This window comes from Eriocheir sinensis, chromosome 69 (assembly GCF_024679095.1).
Source record: "Eriocheir sinensis breed Jianghai 21 chromosome 69, ASM2467909v1, whole genome shotgun sequence".
NCBI classification, from domain to species: Eukaryota; Metazoa; Arthropoda; class Malacostraca; order Decapoda; family Varunidae; genus Eriocheir; species Eriocheir sinensis.
In genome coordinates this window covers 8,124,235-8,140,821 of record NC_066577.1, presented here as the reverse complement: position 1 = coordinate 8,140,821, position 16,587 = coordinate 8,124,235, and the positions used below count along the sequence as shown (strand labels likewise).

At 44.1% G+C, this 16,587-nt stretch overlaps 1 protein-coding gene and 2 long non-coding RNA genes across 4 annotated transcripts in view; 1 reads left to right on the top strand and 2 right to left on the bottom strand.

Moving 5' to 3' along the window:
* The window catches only part of LOC126988630 (monocarboxylate transporter 3-like), a 24,315-nt gene extending 7,953 nt beyond the window's left edge, over positions 1-16,362 (top strand). The window contains exons 3-13 of the mRNA XM_050847000.1: positions 582-701; positions 3,239-3,382; positions 4,062-4,204; positions 4,677-5,051; positions 5,538-5,781; positions 6,903-7,068; positions 7,523-7,601; positions 10,490-10,642; positions 11,098-11,263; positions 12,846-13,046; positions 13,755-16,362. Of these exons, the coding sequence (XP_050702957.1) occupies positions 582-701; positions 3,239-3,382; positions 4,062-4,204; positions 4,677-5,051; positions 5,538-5,781; positions 6,903-7,068; positions 7,523-7,601; positions 10,490-10,642; positions 11,098-11,263; positions 12,846-13,046; positions 13,755-14,005 (2,042 nt within the window). The 3' untranslated portion in view covers positions 14,006-16,362. The remainder of the gene's footprint in view (positions 1-581; positions 702-3,238; positions 3,383-4,061; positions 4,205-4,676; positions 5,052-5,537; positions 5,782-6,902; positions 7,069-7,522; positions 7,602-10,489; positions 10,643-11,097; positions 11,264-12,845; positions 13,047-13,754) is intronic.
* Positions 7,864-10,447, bottom strand: LOC126988632 (uncharacterized). Of its 2 annotated transcripts, XR_007742337.1 has the most exons (5): positions 10,121-10,447; positions 9,294-10,034; positions 8,679-8,719; positions 8,228-8,432; positions 7,864-8,022 (listed from the first exon to the last, which is right to left on the bottom strand). It is a non-coding gene; the product is annotated as an uncharacterized LOC126988632 (long non-coding RNA). The 2 variants fall into 2 exon arrangements; XR_007742338.1 differs by having other exon boundaries at positions 9,294-10,447.
* Positions 8,979-9,273, bottom strand: LOC126988633 (uncharacterized). The gene is made up of 3 exons (XR_007742339.1): positions 9,171-9,273; positions 9,089-9,129; positions 8,979-9,006 (listed from the first exon to the last, which is right to left on the bottom strand). It is a non-coding gene; the product is annotated as an uncharacterized LOC126988633 (long non-coding RNA).
* Positions 16,363-16,587: the final 225 nt, after the last annotated feature.

Here is a 16,587-nt window from a genome sequence, read left to right as displayed (position 1 = left end):
CCTCTACAATCTTTCCCTTCTTTAATATATCTAATTCATTCCCCTTCTTCAATACCTTTCCTTCTAACTCTCCAATTTCCTTATGCAAGAGTTAACCAGCATCTCCACTCTTTCATCCCTATACTGTCCAAATCCCTTATGCAAGAGTTAACCAGCATCTTCACTCTTTCATCCTTATACTGTTCAAATCCCTTATGCAAGAGTTAACCAGCATCTTCACTCTTTCATCCCTATACTGTCTAAATCCCTTATGCAAGAGTTAACCAGCATCTTCACTCTTTCATCCCTATACTGTCCAAATCCCTTATGCAAGAGTTAACCAGCATCTTCACTCTTTCATCCCTATACTGTCCAAATCCCTTATGCAAGAGTTAACCAGCATCTTCACTCTTTCATCCCTATACTGTCCAAATCCCTTATGCAAGAGTTAACCAGCATCTTCACTCTTTCATCCCTATACTGTCCGAATCCCTTATGCAAGAGTTAACCAGCATCTTCACTCTTTCATCCCTATACTGTCCAAATCCCTTATGCAAGAGTTGACCACTCCTTCACTAACCTCCCTCTCTCTCTCTCTACAGCCGATGGATTTACATACACATTCGGCATATACTTCGTCCAATTGGTCCAGTACTACGACGCTACAGCTGCTGCTACCTCGTGGATCGCCTCAATCCTCGTAGGCGTCACCCTCGGCACTGGTAAGGTTGGACCCGTAAGGTTACAATTCACCTGGGGGATTCTTGCCCGGGGTATCTCACGGCTAGGGTCAGTCGGGTCCACGTGGTAGCAATGCCCAGGTTGTCACTCACACGTGGGGGTCTTTGCCTGGGTATCTCACGGCTAGGGTCAGTCAGATACATACATTCATACACGCATTGTCCAACTTCCTTATGCAAGAGTTTACCAGCATCCTAGAATCTCTCACCACATGCGTAGATACTTGCATACTCTGTTCAACATCCTTATGCAAGAGTTAACCAGCATCTTCACTCTTTCATCCCTATACTGTCCAAATCCCTTATGCAAGAGTTAACCAGCATCTTCACTCTTTCATCCCTATACTGTCCAAATCCCTTATGGAAGAGTTAACCAGCATCTTCACTCTTTCATCCCTGTGCTGTTCAAATCCCTTATGCAAGAGTTAACCAGCATCTTCACTCTCATCCCTATACTGTCCAAATCCCTTATGCAAGAGGTAACCAGCATCTTCACTCTTTCATCCCTATACGGTCCAAATCCCTTATGCAAGAGTTAACCAGCATCTTCACTCTTTCATCCCTATACTGTCCAAATCCCTTATGCAAGAGTTAACCAGCATCTTCACTCTTTCATCCCTATACTGTCCAAATCCCTTATGCAAGAGTTAACCAGCATCTTCACTCTTTCATCCCTATACTGTCCAAATCCCTTATGCAAGAGTTAACCAGCATCTTCACTCTTTCATCCCTATACTGTCCAAATCCCTTATGCAAGAGTTAACCAGCATCTTCACTCTTTCATCCCTATACTGTCCAAACCCCTTATGCAAGAGTTAACCAGCATCTTCACTCTTTCATCCCTGTGCTATTCAAATCCCTTATGGAAGAGTTAACCAGCATCTTCACTCTTTCATCCCTATACTGCCCAAATCCCTTATGGAAGAGTTAACCAGCATCTTCAATCTTTCATCCCTGTGCTGTTCAAATCCCTTATGCAAGAGTTAACCAGCATCTTCACTCTTTCATCCCTATACTGTCCAAATCCCTTATGCAAGAGTTAACCGGCATCTTCACTCTTTCATCCCTGTGCTGTTCAAATCCCTTATGCAAGAGTTAACCAGCATCTTCACTCTTTCATCCCTGTGCTATTCAAATCCCTTATGCATGAGTTAACCAGCATCTTCACTCTTTCATCCCTATACTGTCCAAATCCCTTATGGAAGAGTTAACCAGCATCTTCACTCTTTCATCCCTATACTGTCCAAATCCCTTATGGAAGAGTTAACCAGCATCTTCACTCTTTCATCCCTGTACTGTCCGAATCCCTTATGCAAGAGTTAACCAGCATCTTCACTCTTTCATCCCTATACTGTCCAAATCCGTTATGCAAGAGTTAACCAGCATCTTCACTCTTTCATCCCTATAGGTACTGTCCGAATCCCTTATGCAAGAGTTAACCAGCATCTTCACTCTTTCATCCCTATAGGTACTGTCCGAATCCCTTATGCAAGAGTTAACCAGCATCCCACGATCTCTCACCACACACATACATACACACATACATACATACACACACCTGCATTGCCTCATAGAAAGTTAATTAGCTACCTGTATGTTCTCTCACTTCCCTCCATTGTATCTCTCTCTCTCTCTCTCTCTCTCTCTCTCTCTCTCTCTCTCTCTCTCTCTCTCTCTCTCTCTCTCTCTCTCTATTATCTTTTGTTTACTGTTTTGACCTCCTCCTCCTCTTCCTCTTCCTCCTCCTCCTCCTCCTCCTCCTCCTTATCTTCCTTCCTTGCTTCCATTCCCTTCCTTTTCTTCCTCCTCCTCCTCCAATTTTAATTTCTCTGTTTCTTCCTTTCTTTTCCTCCTCCTCCTCCTCCTCCTCCTCGTCTTCTCTACCTCCCTTCCCTTCCCTTCCTTTCTCTCTTCCTCTTCTCCTCCTCCTCCTCGTCTTCTCTACCTCCCTTCCCTTCCCTTCCTTTCTCTCTTCCTCCTCCCCTCCTCCTCCTCCTCCTCCTCCTTATCTTCCTTCCTTCCTTCCTTCCATTGCCTTCTCTTCCTTTTCTTCCTCCTCCAATCTTCTGTTTCTTCCTTTCTTTTCCTCCTCCTCCTCCTCCTCGATTACTCCAAATTCTTTGAACTGCAAACCAACTCAAGAACTAGAAATAACGGTTCACCCATTCAGTCGAGTCGATGTAACACAGACATCGGAAGGAGTTTCTTTTCAAACCGAGTCATCCGCCACTGGAACAATCTTCCCTCAGAAGTAGTAAATGCGAATACCATCAACTCCTTCAAATATAGAATCGACCGTCATTTCGCTGCGTCGGGAGTAAACTGAATAACGAGGGGCTTCCATCTGCTCCTCAATATCGACGTGCTTTCATCTGCTCTTCAATATCGAGGTGCTTTCATCTGCTCCTCAAGCCCCAAGTGGCGGTCGAGCGGATTCATACACCAAAGCGGGCAACCTCGTAATGAGCCAGTAGGGTATCTGTTGCCTGCTTTTCCATGTTTCCTCCTCCCCCCAACAGGTCCTATCGCCGGGGTTTTGGTCAACAAGTTTGGATGCAGAGCTGTGACCATCGCTGGGGCCCTCCTTGCCTCCTTCGCCCTCTTCTGTTCGATATGGGCGCCGTCCGTGGAGACCCTCTACATAACTATTGGCATGGGCGCCGGTACGTGTGGGTGTGGGTGTGTGTGTGGGGGGGGGGTTGTATGGGTTGGAAGGGACGGAAGGGATGGGAAAGGATGGGAAGGGAATGGAAGGGAAGGGAAGGGAAGAGAAGGAAAGGTTTGAGAGAGAGAGAGAGAGAGAGAGAGAGAGAGAGAGAGAGAGAGAGAGAGAGAGAGAGAGAGAGAGAGAGAGAGAGAGAGAGAGAGAGAGAGAGAGAGAGAGAGAGAGAGAGAGAGAGAGAGAGCATGTATCAGTTACTAAGCAAATTTAATCAGTGTTCTTCTCCTCCTCCTCCTCCTCCTTCTCCTCTTCTTCCTCCTCCTCCTCCTCCTCCTCCTCCATTTTTTCCTACTTCCCTTCTTACTCAATTTCTCTCCTTCATTTTTTTCCTCCATTCATTCTCTCCACTCAACTATTTCCTCCTCCTCCTCCTCCTCCTCCTCCTTTTCTTCCTCTAATTCACTTAAACCTCCTCCTCTTTCTTCTCTTCTTCTTCTTCTTCCTTCCTTCCTTCCTTTCTTCCTTCCTTCCTTCCTTCCTTCTCCTCCTCCTCCTCCTCCTCTTCCTCCTCCTCCTTCCTTCCTCCCTTCCTTCCAACTCCTCTTAATTCCTTTCCTCTCTTCCTCCTTCATATACAATCCTCCTCTTCCTCCTCTTCCCTCCTCCTCCTCCTCCTACAGGGCTGGGCTTCGGTCTGATCTACCTGCCCGCCATCGTCTGTGTGACCTGCTACTTCGAGAAAAAGAGGTCATTCGCTACTGGGATCGCTGTGTGTGGTTCTGGGATCGGGACCTTCGCATTCTCTCCCCTGGTGGAATATCTGGTGAGTGCCCCGGGGGTATGGTGCCACTGGGGGGGGGGGGGGGATTTTGTACCTAGGGGGGAAGTTTTAGTATCAAAGTGGGGAGATTTAGTACCTAGGGGCGATCAGAGAGATATCCAGGCATGCACGCACTGTCCAAATCCCTTATGCAAGAGTTAACCAGCATCCCAGAATCTCTCACCTCAAACATACAAACATACAGATAGAGTTTACAGTGCTGTTTTGGTCCACTGACTATAGATTTTGGAGTGCCACAGGGGAGTTAGAGGACCCGGGGGTGAAAGTACAGCATCTAGGGGGGAGTATTGAGGCTGGGAGATGAGATAGAGAAACTGGGGAGGAGTTTTACCATGTGGAACCTCGCCTAGAGTATGCAGTACAGTATTATTATTATTATTATTATTATTATTATTATTACAACTACTACTACTACTACTACTACCACTACTACTATTACTATTACTATCCGCAGATTAATGAACTCAGCTGGCAGAACTCCCTCATCATCATCAGCGGCCTAATGCTTCACTGCGTTGTCTTCGGAGCAATGTTCCGTCCACTCGAACCAACACCCGCTCCGAACAAGCCCGCCATCGACCCTCCCCAGACCCCCATCAATGACCTCTACGACCCGCACAGTGACCTTAATCATTGCCATATGCTCCTTGACCCCGCCACTGGACCCCCCTCGCTCCTGGCTACACCCCCGACCCTGGCGCCTCATACCCCCAGTGACGGCCCTCCGAGTCCGCTTATAATAAATCCTGATACATTGCTTCCAAATTCACTTCATATGCAGAACAATGCAGCCTTCCCCTCCCTGCCGCCCCTCCCGCAGAACAAGAGAGTAAGTATTGAGAGAAGGGAAGGGAGGTTAAGTTAGGTTAGGTTAGGTTAAGGGAGAGAAAGGAGAGAGAGAGAGAAAAGGAGGAAAGGGAGAGGAAGGAGAGAAGAGAAGGGAGGTTAGGTTAGGTTAGGGAGAGAAACGGGAGGAAGGAGAGAGAAGGAGGAAAGGGAGAGGAAGGAGAGAAGAGAAGGGAGGTTAGGTGAGGTTAAGGGAGAGAAATGGAGAGAAAGAGAGAGAGAGAGAGAGAGAGAGAGAGAGAGAGAGAGAGAGAGAGAGAGAGAAGGAGGAAAGGGAGAGGAAGGAGAGAGAAATGGAGAGAAACAGAGAGAGAAAGAGAGAGAGAGAGAGAGACTGTTTGTATATATATGTTGATTATAATGTGATATATATACTGTTTTTAATACACACACACACACACACACACACACACACACACACACACACACACTCACACACTCACAAACGCACTAACTAACCCCCCATCAGCTCTCCCTCCCTCAGTTTACGCTCGATCGCCTTCGGAAAAACTTCAGCGACATTAACTTGAGAGGAGGCGGAGGAGCGGGAGCGGGGGGAGGCGCCCACCACAACCACGCCCACAACCAGCCCCACCGCCGCCACCCCCTCCACCTCCCCCCCCACACCGCCCAGAACAGCCTGCCCAGGGTCGGGTCAGCTGGCACCATCGACCCCATGGATAGCCCAATCAAGAGTGCGGTTTCCCAGCCCTGTAAGTTGACCTGTGACCTGAGATGACCTAACCTGACCTGTGAGATGACCTAAGTTAACCTGATCCAAGTTGAGATGACCTAACTTGACCTTTGATGACCTGAAATTACCTAACCTGACCTGTGAGATGACCTAAGTTAACCTGATCCAAGTTGAGATGACCTAACTTGACCTGTGATATGACCTAAGTTAACCTGATCTAAGTTGAGATGACCTAACTTGACCTTTGATGACCTGAAATTACCTAACCTGACCTGTGATATGACCTAAGTTAACCTGATCTAAGTTGAGATGACCTAACTTGACCTTTGATGACCTGAAATTACCTAACCTAACCCATGAGATGACCTAAGTTAACCTGACCTAACTTAATATGTGACCTGACCTTGGATGGCCTGAAATTACCTAACCTGACCTTTGAGATGACCTAAGTTGACCTAATCTGACCTGTGATGACCTAACTTAACCTAACCTGTGAGCTAACCTAACTTAACCTAACCTGACCTAAGCTGAGATGACCTGAAATGATCTAACCTGACCTGCGACATGACCTAATTTGACCTAACCTAAGCGGAGATGACCCAGCCTGACCTAACTTGACCTGTAGCCTAAAATGACATAACCTAACCTGACCTGTGACCTGAGCTGATGATTTTTTTTTACCTTGGTTGACCTGATTTGACCTTGTATTTGATAGTGGTTGACCTTGGGAATTATGAAATAGTGGGTGATTATTATTATCATTATTATTATTATTATTATTAAAGATTTTGATACTAATGTTTTATTTTCTTTCTTTTTCTTCCTCCTCTTCTTCTTCCTCCTCCTCCTCCTCCTCCTCCACCACCTCCTCCTCCTCTTCCTCCTCCTCCTCCTCCTCCTTTCTCCATATTCTTCCTCCATTGCTTATTTCTCTGTTTTCCTTCTCTCTCTCTCTCTCTCTCTCTCTCTCTCTCTCTCTCTCTCTCTCTCTCTCTCTCTCCTCCTCTTCCTCTTATTTTTTTTTATTTCTCTTCTTCCTTCCTTCCTCTTCACCTCCTCCTCCTCCTCCTCCTCTTCCATATCTCTCTTCTCCTTCCTTCTTTCCTTCCTCCTCCTCCTCCTCCTCCTCCTCCTCCCCAGTGCTCCCAAGTCCTGTGGGGGGCCATGTGGGGGCAGGGGGCGGGGGTGGTCGGCTGCAGGGGGGCTCCAGGGGTGGCAGCCTCCCCCCCTCCCACCACGGTTCAGGACTCCTCTACCGGAAGGATATTTTCTACCGGGGGTCCCTGCTCAACATTCCCTCCTACCGGTGAGAGAGAGAGAGAGAGAGAGAGAGAGAGAGAGAGAGAGAGAGAGGAAGAAAAAAATAGTTATATGGACAAAAAAAGAAAGATTGGAAGAGAGAGAGAGAGAGAGAGAGAGAGAGAGAGAGAGAGAGAGAGAGAGAGAGAGAGAGAGAGAGAAATAATTATATGGACAAAAAAAGAAAGATTGAGAGAGAGAGACTGTGAAAAATATATAGCAGAGAGATTAAAGATAATGAGAGAGAGAGAGAGAGAGAGAGAGAGAGAGAGAGAGAGAGAGAGAGAGAGAGAGAGAGAGAGAGAGAGAGAGAGAGAGAGAAGATGTAAATATATGCTGTACTAAAGAGAGAGAGAGAGAAATAATAGAGAAAGTGAGCTAGTTTTAATTATCAAAACATTTCTCGTATAAGTAGTCCCGCAAATTTCCAAAAATCACACCACTTTTTTCCGACCCCATAGGCAGGACCCAGGGAGCTACAGGGCTTCCATGGTGAGGTTGCCGGATGAGGAGACTCCCAGCGAGGCAGAGAATGCAAAGGTAGTAGTAGTAGTAGTAGTAGTAGTAGTAGTAGTAGTAGTAGTAGTAGTAGTAGTAATAGTTTAACATAGATTTACATAGATATTCAGAGCACACCTCGGCTATGGTCCAGACTCGGTGATCCGTCCTTAAACCTTAGTGGAATTCTTTTAAATTTAATAATCCATCCTTAAACCTTAGTGGAATTGTTTTAAATTTAATAATCCATCCTTAAACCTTAGTGGAATTGTTTTAAATTTAATGATCCATCCTTAAACCTTAGTGGAATTGTTTTAAATTTAATGATCCACCCTTAAACCTTAGTGGAATTGTTTTAAATTTAATGATCCATCCTTAAACCTTAGTGGAATGGTTTTAAATTCAATGATCCATCTTTAAACCTTAGTGGAATCGTTTTAAATTCAATGATCCATCCTTAAACCTTAGTGGAATCATTTTAAATTTAATAATCCATCCTTAAACCTTAGTGGAATCGTTTTAAATTCAGTGATCCGCCCTTAAACCTTAGTGGAATCGTTTTAAATTTAGTGATCCGTCCTTAAACCTTAGTGGAATCATTTTAAATTCAATGATCCGTCTTTAAACCTTAGTGGAATCGTTTTAAATTCAATGATCTGCCCTTAAACCTTAGTGGAATCGTTTTAAATTCAATGATCCGCCCTTAAACCTTAGTGGAATCGTTTTAAATTCAATGATCTGCCCTTAAACCTTAGTGGAATCGTTTTAAATTCAATGATCTGCCCTTAAACCTTAGTGGAATCGTTTTAAATTCAATGATCTGCCCTTAAACCTTAGTGGAATCGTTTTAAATTCAATGATCCGTCCTTAAACCTTAGTGGAATCGTTTTAAATTCAATGATCTGCCCTTAAACCTTAGTGGAATCGTTTTAAATTCAATGATCCGCTCTTAAACCTTAGTGGAATCGTTTTAAATTCAATGATCCATCTTTAAACCTTAGTGGAATCATTTTAAATTTAACGATTCGTCCTTAAACTTTAGTGGAATTGTTTTAAATTCAATGATCCGCCTTTAAACCTTAGTGGAATCGTTTTAAATTTAACGATCCGCCCTTAAACCTTAGTGGAATCGTTTTAAATTCAATGATCCACCCTTAAACCTTAGTGGAATCGTTTTAAATTTAATGATCCGCCCTTAAACCTTAGTGGAATTGTTTTAAATTTAATGATCCATCCTTAAACCTTAGTGGAATTGTTTTAAATTTAATGATCCGTCCTTAAACCTTAGTGGAATTGTTTTAAATTTAACGATTCGTCCTTAAACTTTAGTGGAATCGTTTTAAATTCAATGATCCGCCCTTAAACCTTAGTGGAATCATTTTAAATTCAATGATCCGCTCTTAAACCTTAGTGGAATCATTTTAAATTCAATGATCCGCCCTTAAACCTTAGTGGAATCCTTTTAAATTTAATGATCCATCCTTAAACCTTAGTGGAATTGTTTTAAATTCAATGATCCGCTCTTAAACCTTAGTGGAATCGTTTTAAATTCAATGATCCGCCCTTAAACCTTAGTGGAATGGTTTTAAATTTAATGATCCGCCCTTAAACCTTAGTGGAATCGTTTTAAATTCAATGATCCGCCCTTAAACCTTAGTGGAATTGTTTTAAATTCAATGATCTGCCCTTAAACCTTAGTGGAATCGTTTTAAATTTAGTGATCCGTCCTTAAACCTTAGTGGAATCGTTTTAAATTCAATGATCCGTCCTTAAACCTTAGTGGAATCGTTTTAAATTCAATGATCCGTCCTTAAACCTCAGTGGAATCGTTTTAAATTCAATGATCCGCCCTTAAACCTTAGTGGAATGGTTTTAAATTTAATGATCCGTCCTTAAACCTGAGTGGAATCGTTTTAAATTCAATGATCCGCCCTTAAACCTTAGTGGAATCCTTTTAAATTCAATGATCCACCCTTAAACCTTAGTGGAATCTTTTAAATTCAATGATCCATCTTTAAACCTTAGTGGAATCTTTTAAATTTAATGTCACCGAGATTTTGTGTTTTGACTGTCATGTTTTTTCCCCATCTCTCCTTTTCCTTCTTTCCTTCCTTATTAACATTATTATTACTGTTTTCCTTCTTCCTTTTCTTCATATAACTTAACCTAGCCTCCTTTCTTCTTCCTCCTCCTCCTCCTCTTCCTCTTCCTCCTCCTTCTCCTTCCCTTCTAATCTTTTTTCCTTCCTTTTCTTAACCTAACCTAACCTAACCTTACCTTACCCCAACAAGCCCACTCCCTCTTGAATCTTAGACTTAAATATGCTCAAAACAACTTAGACTTTTCACCTGTAAAACTAACCTAACCTGACCTAACCTTACCCCAACAAGCCCACTCCCTCTTGAATCTTAGACTTAAATATGCTCAAAATCACTTAGACTTTTCACCTGTAAACCTAACCTAACCTAACCTAACCTTACCCCAACAAGCCCACTCCCTCTTGAATCTTAGACTTAAATATGCTCAAAATCACTTCACCTGTAAACCTAACCTAACCTAACCTAACCTTACCCCAACAAGCCCACTCCCTCTTGAATCTTAGACTTAAATATGCTCAAAATCACTTAGACTTTTCACCTGTAAACCTAACCTAACCTAACCTAACCTTACCTAACCTTACCCCAACAAGCCCACTCCCTCTTGAATCTTAGACTTAAATATGCTCAAAATCACTTAGACTTTTCACCTGTAAACCTAACCTTACCTAACCTAACCTTACCTAACCTTACCCCAACAAGCCGACTCCCTCTTGAATCTTAGACTTAAATATGCTCAAAATCACTTCACCTGTAAACCTTACCTAACCTAACCCAACCTAACATTACCCCCACCAGCCCACTCCCTCTAATGCCCTTCTCTCCCCCCTATAGGTCTGTGGGTGTATTCCTTGCTCCCGAGAGGCCCGGGACGCAGTTACGAGCTTAATGGACTGGACTCTGTTGACTGACGAGATCTTCATTCTGTTTGCCGTGTCAAATTTCTGTACCTCTCTGGGATTCAACGCACCCTATGTCTTCATCGTGGTGAGGAGGAGGAGAGAGGAGGAGGAGGAGGAGAGGAGAAAGGGGTATGGATGGGAGGAAGAGGAAGAGAGAGAGAGGGAGAGAGAAATGAAGAGAGAGAGAAGGGAAGGGAAGGGAGAGGGAGGCTGAGAGAGAGAGAGAGAGAGAGAGAGAGAGAGAGAGAGAGAGAGAGAGAGAGAGAGAGAGAGAGAATTAAAGAAAGAAAAGTGGAAGAGAGAGAAGAATTAGTAGAGAGAGAGAGAGAATTAAAGAAAGAAAAATGGAAGAGAGAGAGAGAGAGAAACAGAAATACAGAGAGAGAGAGAGAGAGAGAAAACGAGAACACACACACACACACACACGCATACACACACAAAACAAAAAAAATCAAATACACACACAAAAAAAACTCTAGAATCACACCCACACCCACCACCACCACCCCATAACTCCTCCTTCCCCCCTACCCACCCCAGGACCGCGCCATCCACCTCGGCATCCCGGACAGCCAAGCCTCCTCCCTGCTGGCGGTCATCGGCATATCGAACACCATCAGTCGAATCGTGCTGGGGTACATCTCCGATCAGCCTTGGGTCAATCGCTTATATTTGTACAATGTGGCGCTCACCCTATGCGGCCTGGGTAAGTATGGGGTGGGGGAGGGGGCAGGGGGGGAGGGGGGGAAGAATCGTGCTGTCCGAATCCCTTATGCAAGAGTTAATCGGTATCTTCACTCTCTCATCCCTGTGCTGTCCAAATCCCTTATGCAAGAGTTAACCAGCATCTTCACTCTCTCATCCCTGTGCTGTCTAAATCCCTTATGCAAGAGTTAATCAGCATCTTCACTCTCTCATCCCTGTGCTGTCTAAATCCCTTATGCAAGAGTTAACCAGCATCTATACTCTTTCATCCCTATACTGTCCAAATTCCTTATGCAAGAGTTAACCAGTATCTCCACTCTTTCATCCTTATACTGTCCAAATCCCTTATGCAAGAGTTAACCAGCATCTTCACTCTTTCATCCTTATACTGTCCAAATCCCTTATGCAAGAGTTAACCAGCATCTTCACTCTTTCATCCCTATACTGTCCAAATCCCTTATGCAAGAGTTAACCACCATCTTCACTCTTTCTTTCATCCCTATACTGTCCAAATCCCTTATGCAAGAGTTAACCAGCATCTTCACTCTTTCATCCCTATACTGTCCAAACCCCTTATGCAAGAGTTAACCAGCATCTTCACTCTTTCATCCCTATACTGTCCAAATCCCTTATGCAAGAGTTAACCAGCATCTTTACTCTTTCATCCCTGTGCTGTCCAAATCCCTTATGCAAGAGTTAGTCAGTATCTTCACTCTTTCATCCCTATACTGTCCAAATCCCTGATGCAAGAGTTAACCAGCATCTTCACTCTTTCATCCCTGTGCTGTCCAAATCCCTTATGCAAGAGTTAACCAGCATCTTCACTCTTTCATCCCTGTACTGTCCAAACCCCTTATGCAGGAGTTAACCAGCATCTTCACTCTTTCATCCCCGTACTGTCCAAATCCCTTATGCAAGAGTTAACCAGCATCTTCACTCTTTCATCCCTATACTGTCCAAATCCCTTATGCAAGAGTTAACCAGCATCTTCACTCTTTCATCCCTGTACTGTCCAAATCCCTTATGCAAGAGTTAACCAGCATCGCCACTCTTTCATCCCTATACTGTCCAAATCCCTTATGCAAGAGTTAACCAGCATCTTCACTCTTTTTTTTTTCACTCTTTCATCCCTATACTGTCCAAATCCCTTATGCAAGAGTTAACCAGCATCTTCACTCTTTCATCCCTATACTGTCCAAATCCCTTATGCAAGAGTTAACCAGCATCTTCACTCTTTCATCCCTATACTGTCCAAATCCCTTATGCAAGAGCTAACCAGCATCTCCACTCTTTCATCCCTGTACTGTCCAAATCCCTTATGCAAGAGTTAACCAGCATCTTCACTCTTTCTTCCCTATACTGTCCAAATCCCTTATGCAAGAGTTAACCAGCATCTCCACTCTTTCATCCCTATACTGTCCAAATCCCTGATGCAAGAGTTAACCAGCATCTCCACTCTTTCTTCCCTGTGCTGTCCAAATCCCTGATGCAAGAGTTAACCAGCATCTCCACTCTTTCTTCCCTGTACTGTCCAAATCCCTGATGCAAGAGTTAACCAGCATCTCCACTCTCTCACCCCCCAGGGACATGTGCAAGCATCTGGTTCAACACATACGGCTGGCAGATCTTCTATGCAGCTGTCTTTGGAAGCACATCGGGGGCATACGTTGGGTTGACCTCAGTGGTGCTGGTTGACCTCTTGGGCATGGAGCGCCTGACCAACGCCTTCGGACTGCTGCTGCTGTGTCAAGGCGTGGCATCGCTAATTGGTCCGCCCATGTGTGGTGAGTGGAGGAGGTGGAAGAGGAGGAGGAGGAGGAGGAGGAAGAGAGAGAGAGAGAGAGAGAGGTTGGATTGAAAGGAAGAGATTAGGACAGTGAAGGAAGGAAGGGAGAGAGAGAGAGAGAGAGAGAGAGAGAGAGAGAGAGAGAGAGAGAGAGAGAGAGAGAGAGAGAGAGAGAGAGAGAGAGAGTGTATGTGTGTGTGTTTACATATACCAATGTACTAATATATTTTTTTTCTTTCCTCCTCCTCCTCCTCTCCCTTCCCGCACCTAACCTTACCTAACCTTACCTTACCTTACCTTACCTAACCAATTCTATTCCTTCCCTTCCCTTCCTTTCCTCCTCCTCCTCTCCCTTCCCTTCCCTTACCTAACCTAACCTTACCTTACCTTACCTTACCTAACCAATTCTATTCCTTCCCTTCCCTTCCTTTCCTCCTCCTCCTCTCCCTTCCCTTCCCTTCCCTTCCCGTACCTAACCTTACCTTACCTAACCAATTCTATTCCTTCCCTTCCCTTCCTTTCCTCCTCCTCCTCCTTTCCCTTCCCTTCCCTTCCTGTACCTTCCCTTCCCTTACCTAACCAATTCTATTCCTTCCCTTCCCTTCCCTCCTCCTCCTCCTTCCCTTCCCTTACCTAACCTAACCTAACCTAACCTAACCAAATCAATTCCTCCTCCTCCTCCTCCTCCTCCTCTTCCTCCCCACAGCCTTCCTCTTCGACAAGACTCTCTCCTATGACTACAGTTTCCTCCTGGCCGGCAGTATGATCGCAGCCTCTGGGCTAATGCTGTTTTTCATACCCTGCATATGGCGAGCCCAGGCCAGAGCTCTCGTCCGCCGCCAGCCCCCACCACAGCCCCAGGGGTACACACAGGGGCAGGGGGGGCAGGGGGGACTCCAGCAAGGGGGCAGGGGGGACTCATTTCGCCATAGACAAGTTGAAAGAATACATGAGTGAGATATTTTGAGTTGGTGAGGGTGTGTGTGTGTGTGTGTGTGTGTGTGTGTGTGTGTGTGTGTGTGTGAGGGGGTTTAGGATACGTACATACATGGTTACATACAGGCTTACATACACAGAAACGTACATAAACTTATTTTAATCTAATTTTTGTATGTGCGTTATGTATGTGTGTGTGTGTGTGTGTGTGTGTGTGTGTGTGTGTGTGTGTGTGTGAGTTTGACATGCACGCACACACACTCTTACACACACACACACACACACACACACACACACACATTTCATTAGTGCCAAGAGAGAGAGAGAGAGAGAGAGAGAGAGAGAGAGAGAGAGAGAGAGAGAGAGAGAGAGAGAGAGAGAGAGAGAGAGAGAGAGAGAGAGAGAGAGAGAGAGAAGAAGAGGAAGAGGAAGAAGAAGAAGAAATTGATGATACATATAATTAAACAAACAAATATATACATCAAGCGTACATGTGTGCGTGTGCGTATGTGTGTGTGTGTGCATATGTGTGTGTGTGCGTGTGTGTGTGTGTTTTGTACAAGATTTTCACGTGCAATTATTATCATTATTATTACTATTATTCTAAGTGCTATTAAAAAGTGCTATTATTAGTGAAGTTAGTACTACTACTACTACTACTACTACTACTATTTCTACTACTACTACTACTACTACTACTACTACTAAACTTGCTACTTTTCATTATTCTATACTTATAATATTAGTAGTAGTGGTAGTAGTAGTAGTAGTAGTAGTAGGAGTTTTCAGGATATACTATTTCTGCTACTACTATTACTACTACTATTTCTACTACTACTACTACTACTACTACTACTACTACTACTACTACTACTATTATTACTGCTATTATAAAATCGTCCATAATTATGCTCAGATCCATCTCCTGTACACTCATGTATGTATAGGCAATAAACGCACATATGTACACACGCACACAGTTAGCTTATGTGCGTATTTTGTATGTGTGTGTGCGTGTCTACATACATGTGCACGAATTCATGCTGATTCCATCCATACACACGCTGAAATATGTACACACAGATATTGCCTTCCAGTGTGTGTGTGTGTGTGTGTGTGTGTGTGTGTGTGTGTGTGTGTGTGTGTGTGCCAGGCTTGGGTTTAGTAGTCTTAAGTACTGTAGTGGAGGTATGATTACACTACAGCATGAGGCCAAATTTAAGCACTTTTGTGGCGTACTCTAATCCAGCTACAAGTCTTTTTATGATGAGTGAAGCCTGAGGTGTTTTGTGGCACATATTGCTGCCTGTGTGCTGCATTGACATGACCCAAAGGAAAAATGTGACCAATCTAGATGCTGAAACCCAGATGACATGATGGTGAAGTGTGGATGAAGTGTTTGTACATCCTCCTGAAGCCACGCCCTCCCAAGCAGCAGCCCCCTCACTGCACACTCCACCCCCTGTGTTGGCCCTCACCCTGGCCTCACCCCACCCAGGCAGGGCCACACACTCCACACTCACAGGCATTCTACTGGTGTGCTTCAGTGGACTCAACAGTACTCATAACATTGTCAAGTGCTTCGAGTGCAGGAGAAGCACACAGGGACCTTTCACATTGAGTATAAGGACATGATAATACAGGGTGTCCTTAGTGCATATGAGGATAAAGACCACTACTGATACCCAAGCCTCGTGTGTGTGTGTGTGTGTGTGTGTGTGTGTGTGTGTGTGAGTTTGCGTGTGTGTGAGTTTGCGTGTGTGTGAGTTTGCGTGTGTGTGAGTTTGCGTGTGTGTGTGTTTGCGTGTGTGTGTGTTTGCGTGTGTGTGAGTTTGCGTGTGTGTGTGTGTGTGTGTGTGTGTGTTTGCGTGTGTGTGAGTTTGCGTGCGTGTGAGTTTGCGTGCGTGTGTGTTTGCGTGTGTGTGTGTTTGCGTGTGTGTGAGTTTGCGTGCGTGTGTGTTTGCGTGTGTGTGAGTTTGCGTGTGTGTGAGTTTGCGTGCGTGTGTGTTTGCGTGCGTGTGAGTTTGCGTGTGTGTGAGTTTGCGTGTGTGTGTGTGTGTGTGTGTGCGTGTGTGTGTGTGTGTGTGCACAAATATTATTATTGTAAGTTTTCATTTAATTTAGTAGAATAAAAATATCATTATTGTAATTATTATTATATTATTGTTATTGTTATTATGATTATTATTATTATCATTATATATTGTTAGACTGTAAGGTATAAGGGATTAGCTATCCTGATTTTTTACTATTATTATTATTATTATTATTATTATTATTATTGATTATGTGACAATCAAATGAGCTCTTTCAACAATCCCTTTTTTATGCCCCTCACCATGTTACAATAAAAGCTGCTCCTTCGCTACACAACTGTTGCGGACGCTGTGTCAATATCTTACTATTAATACTATTACTATTATTAGAAGTAGTACTGTTTGGCTGTTTATATGTGTGTGTGTGTGTGTGTGTGTGTGTGTGTTCCTCCTCCTCCTCCTTCTTTTCTTCTTCTTCTCCTCCTCCTCCTCTTCTAATTCCACTTTGTAATCTTCTTCTCCCTCCTCCTCCTTCTTCTTTTCTCCTCCTCCTCCTCCTCCTCCTCC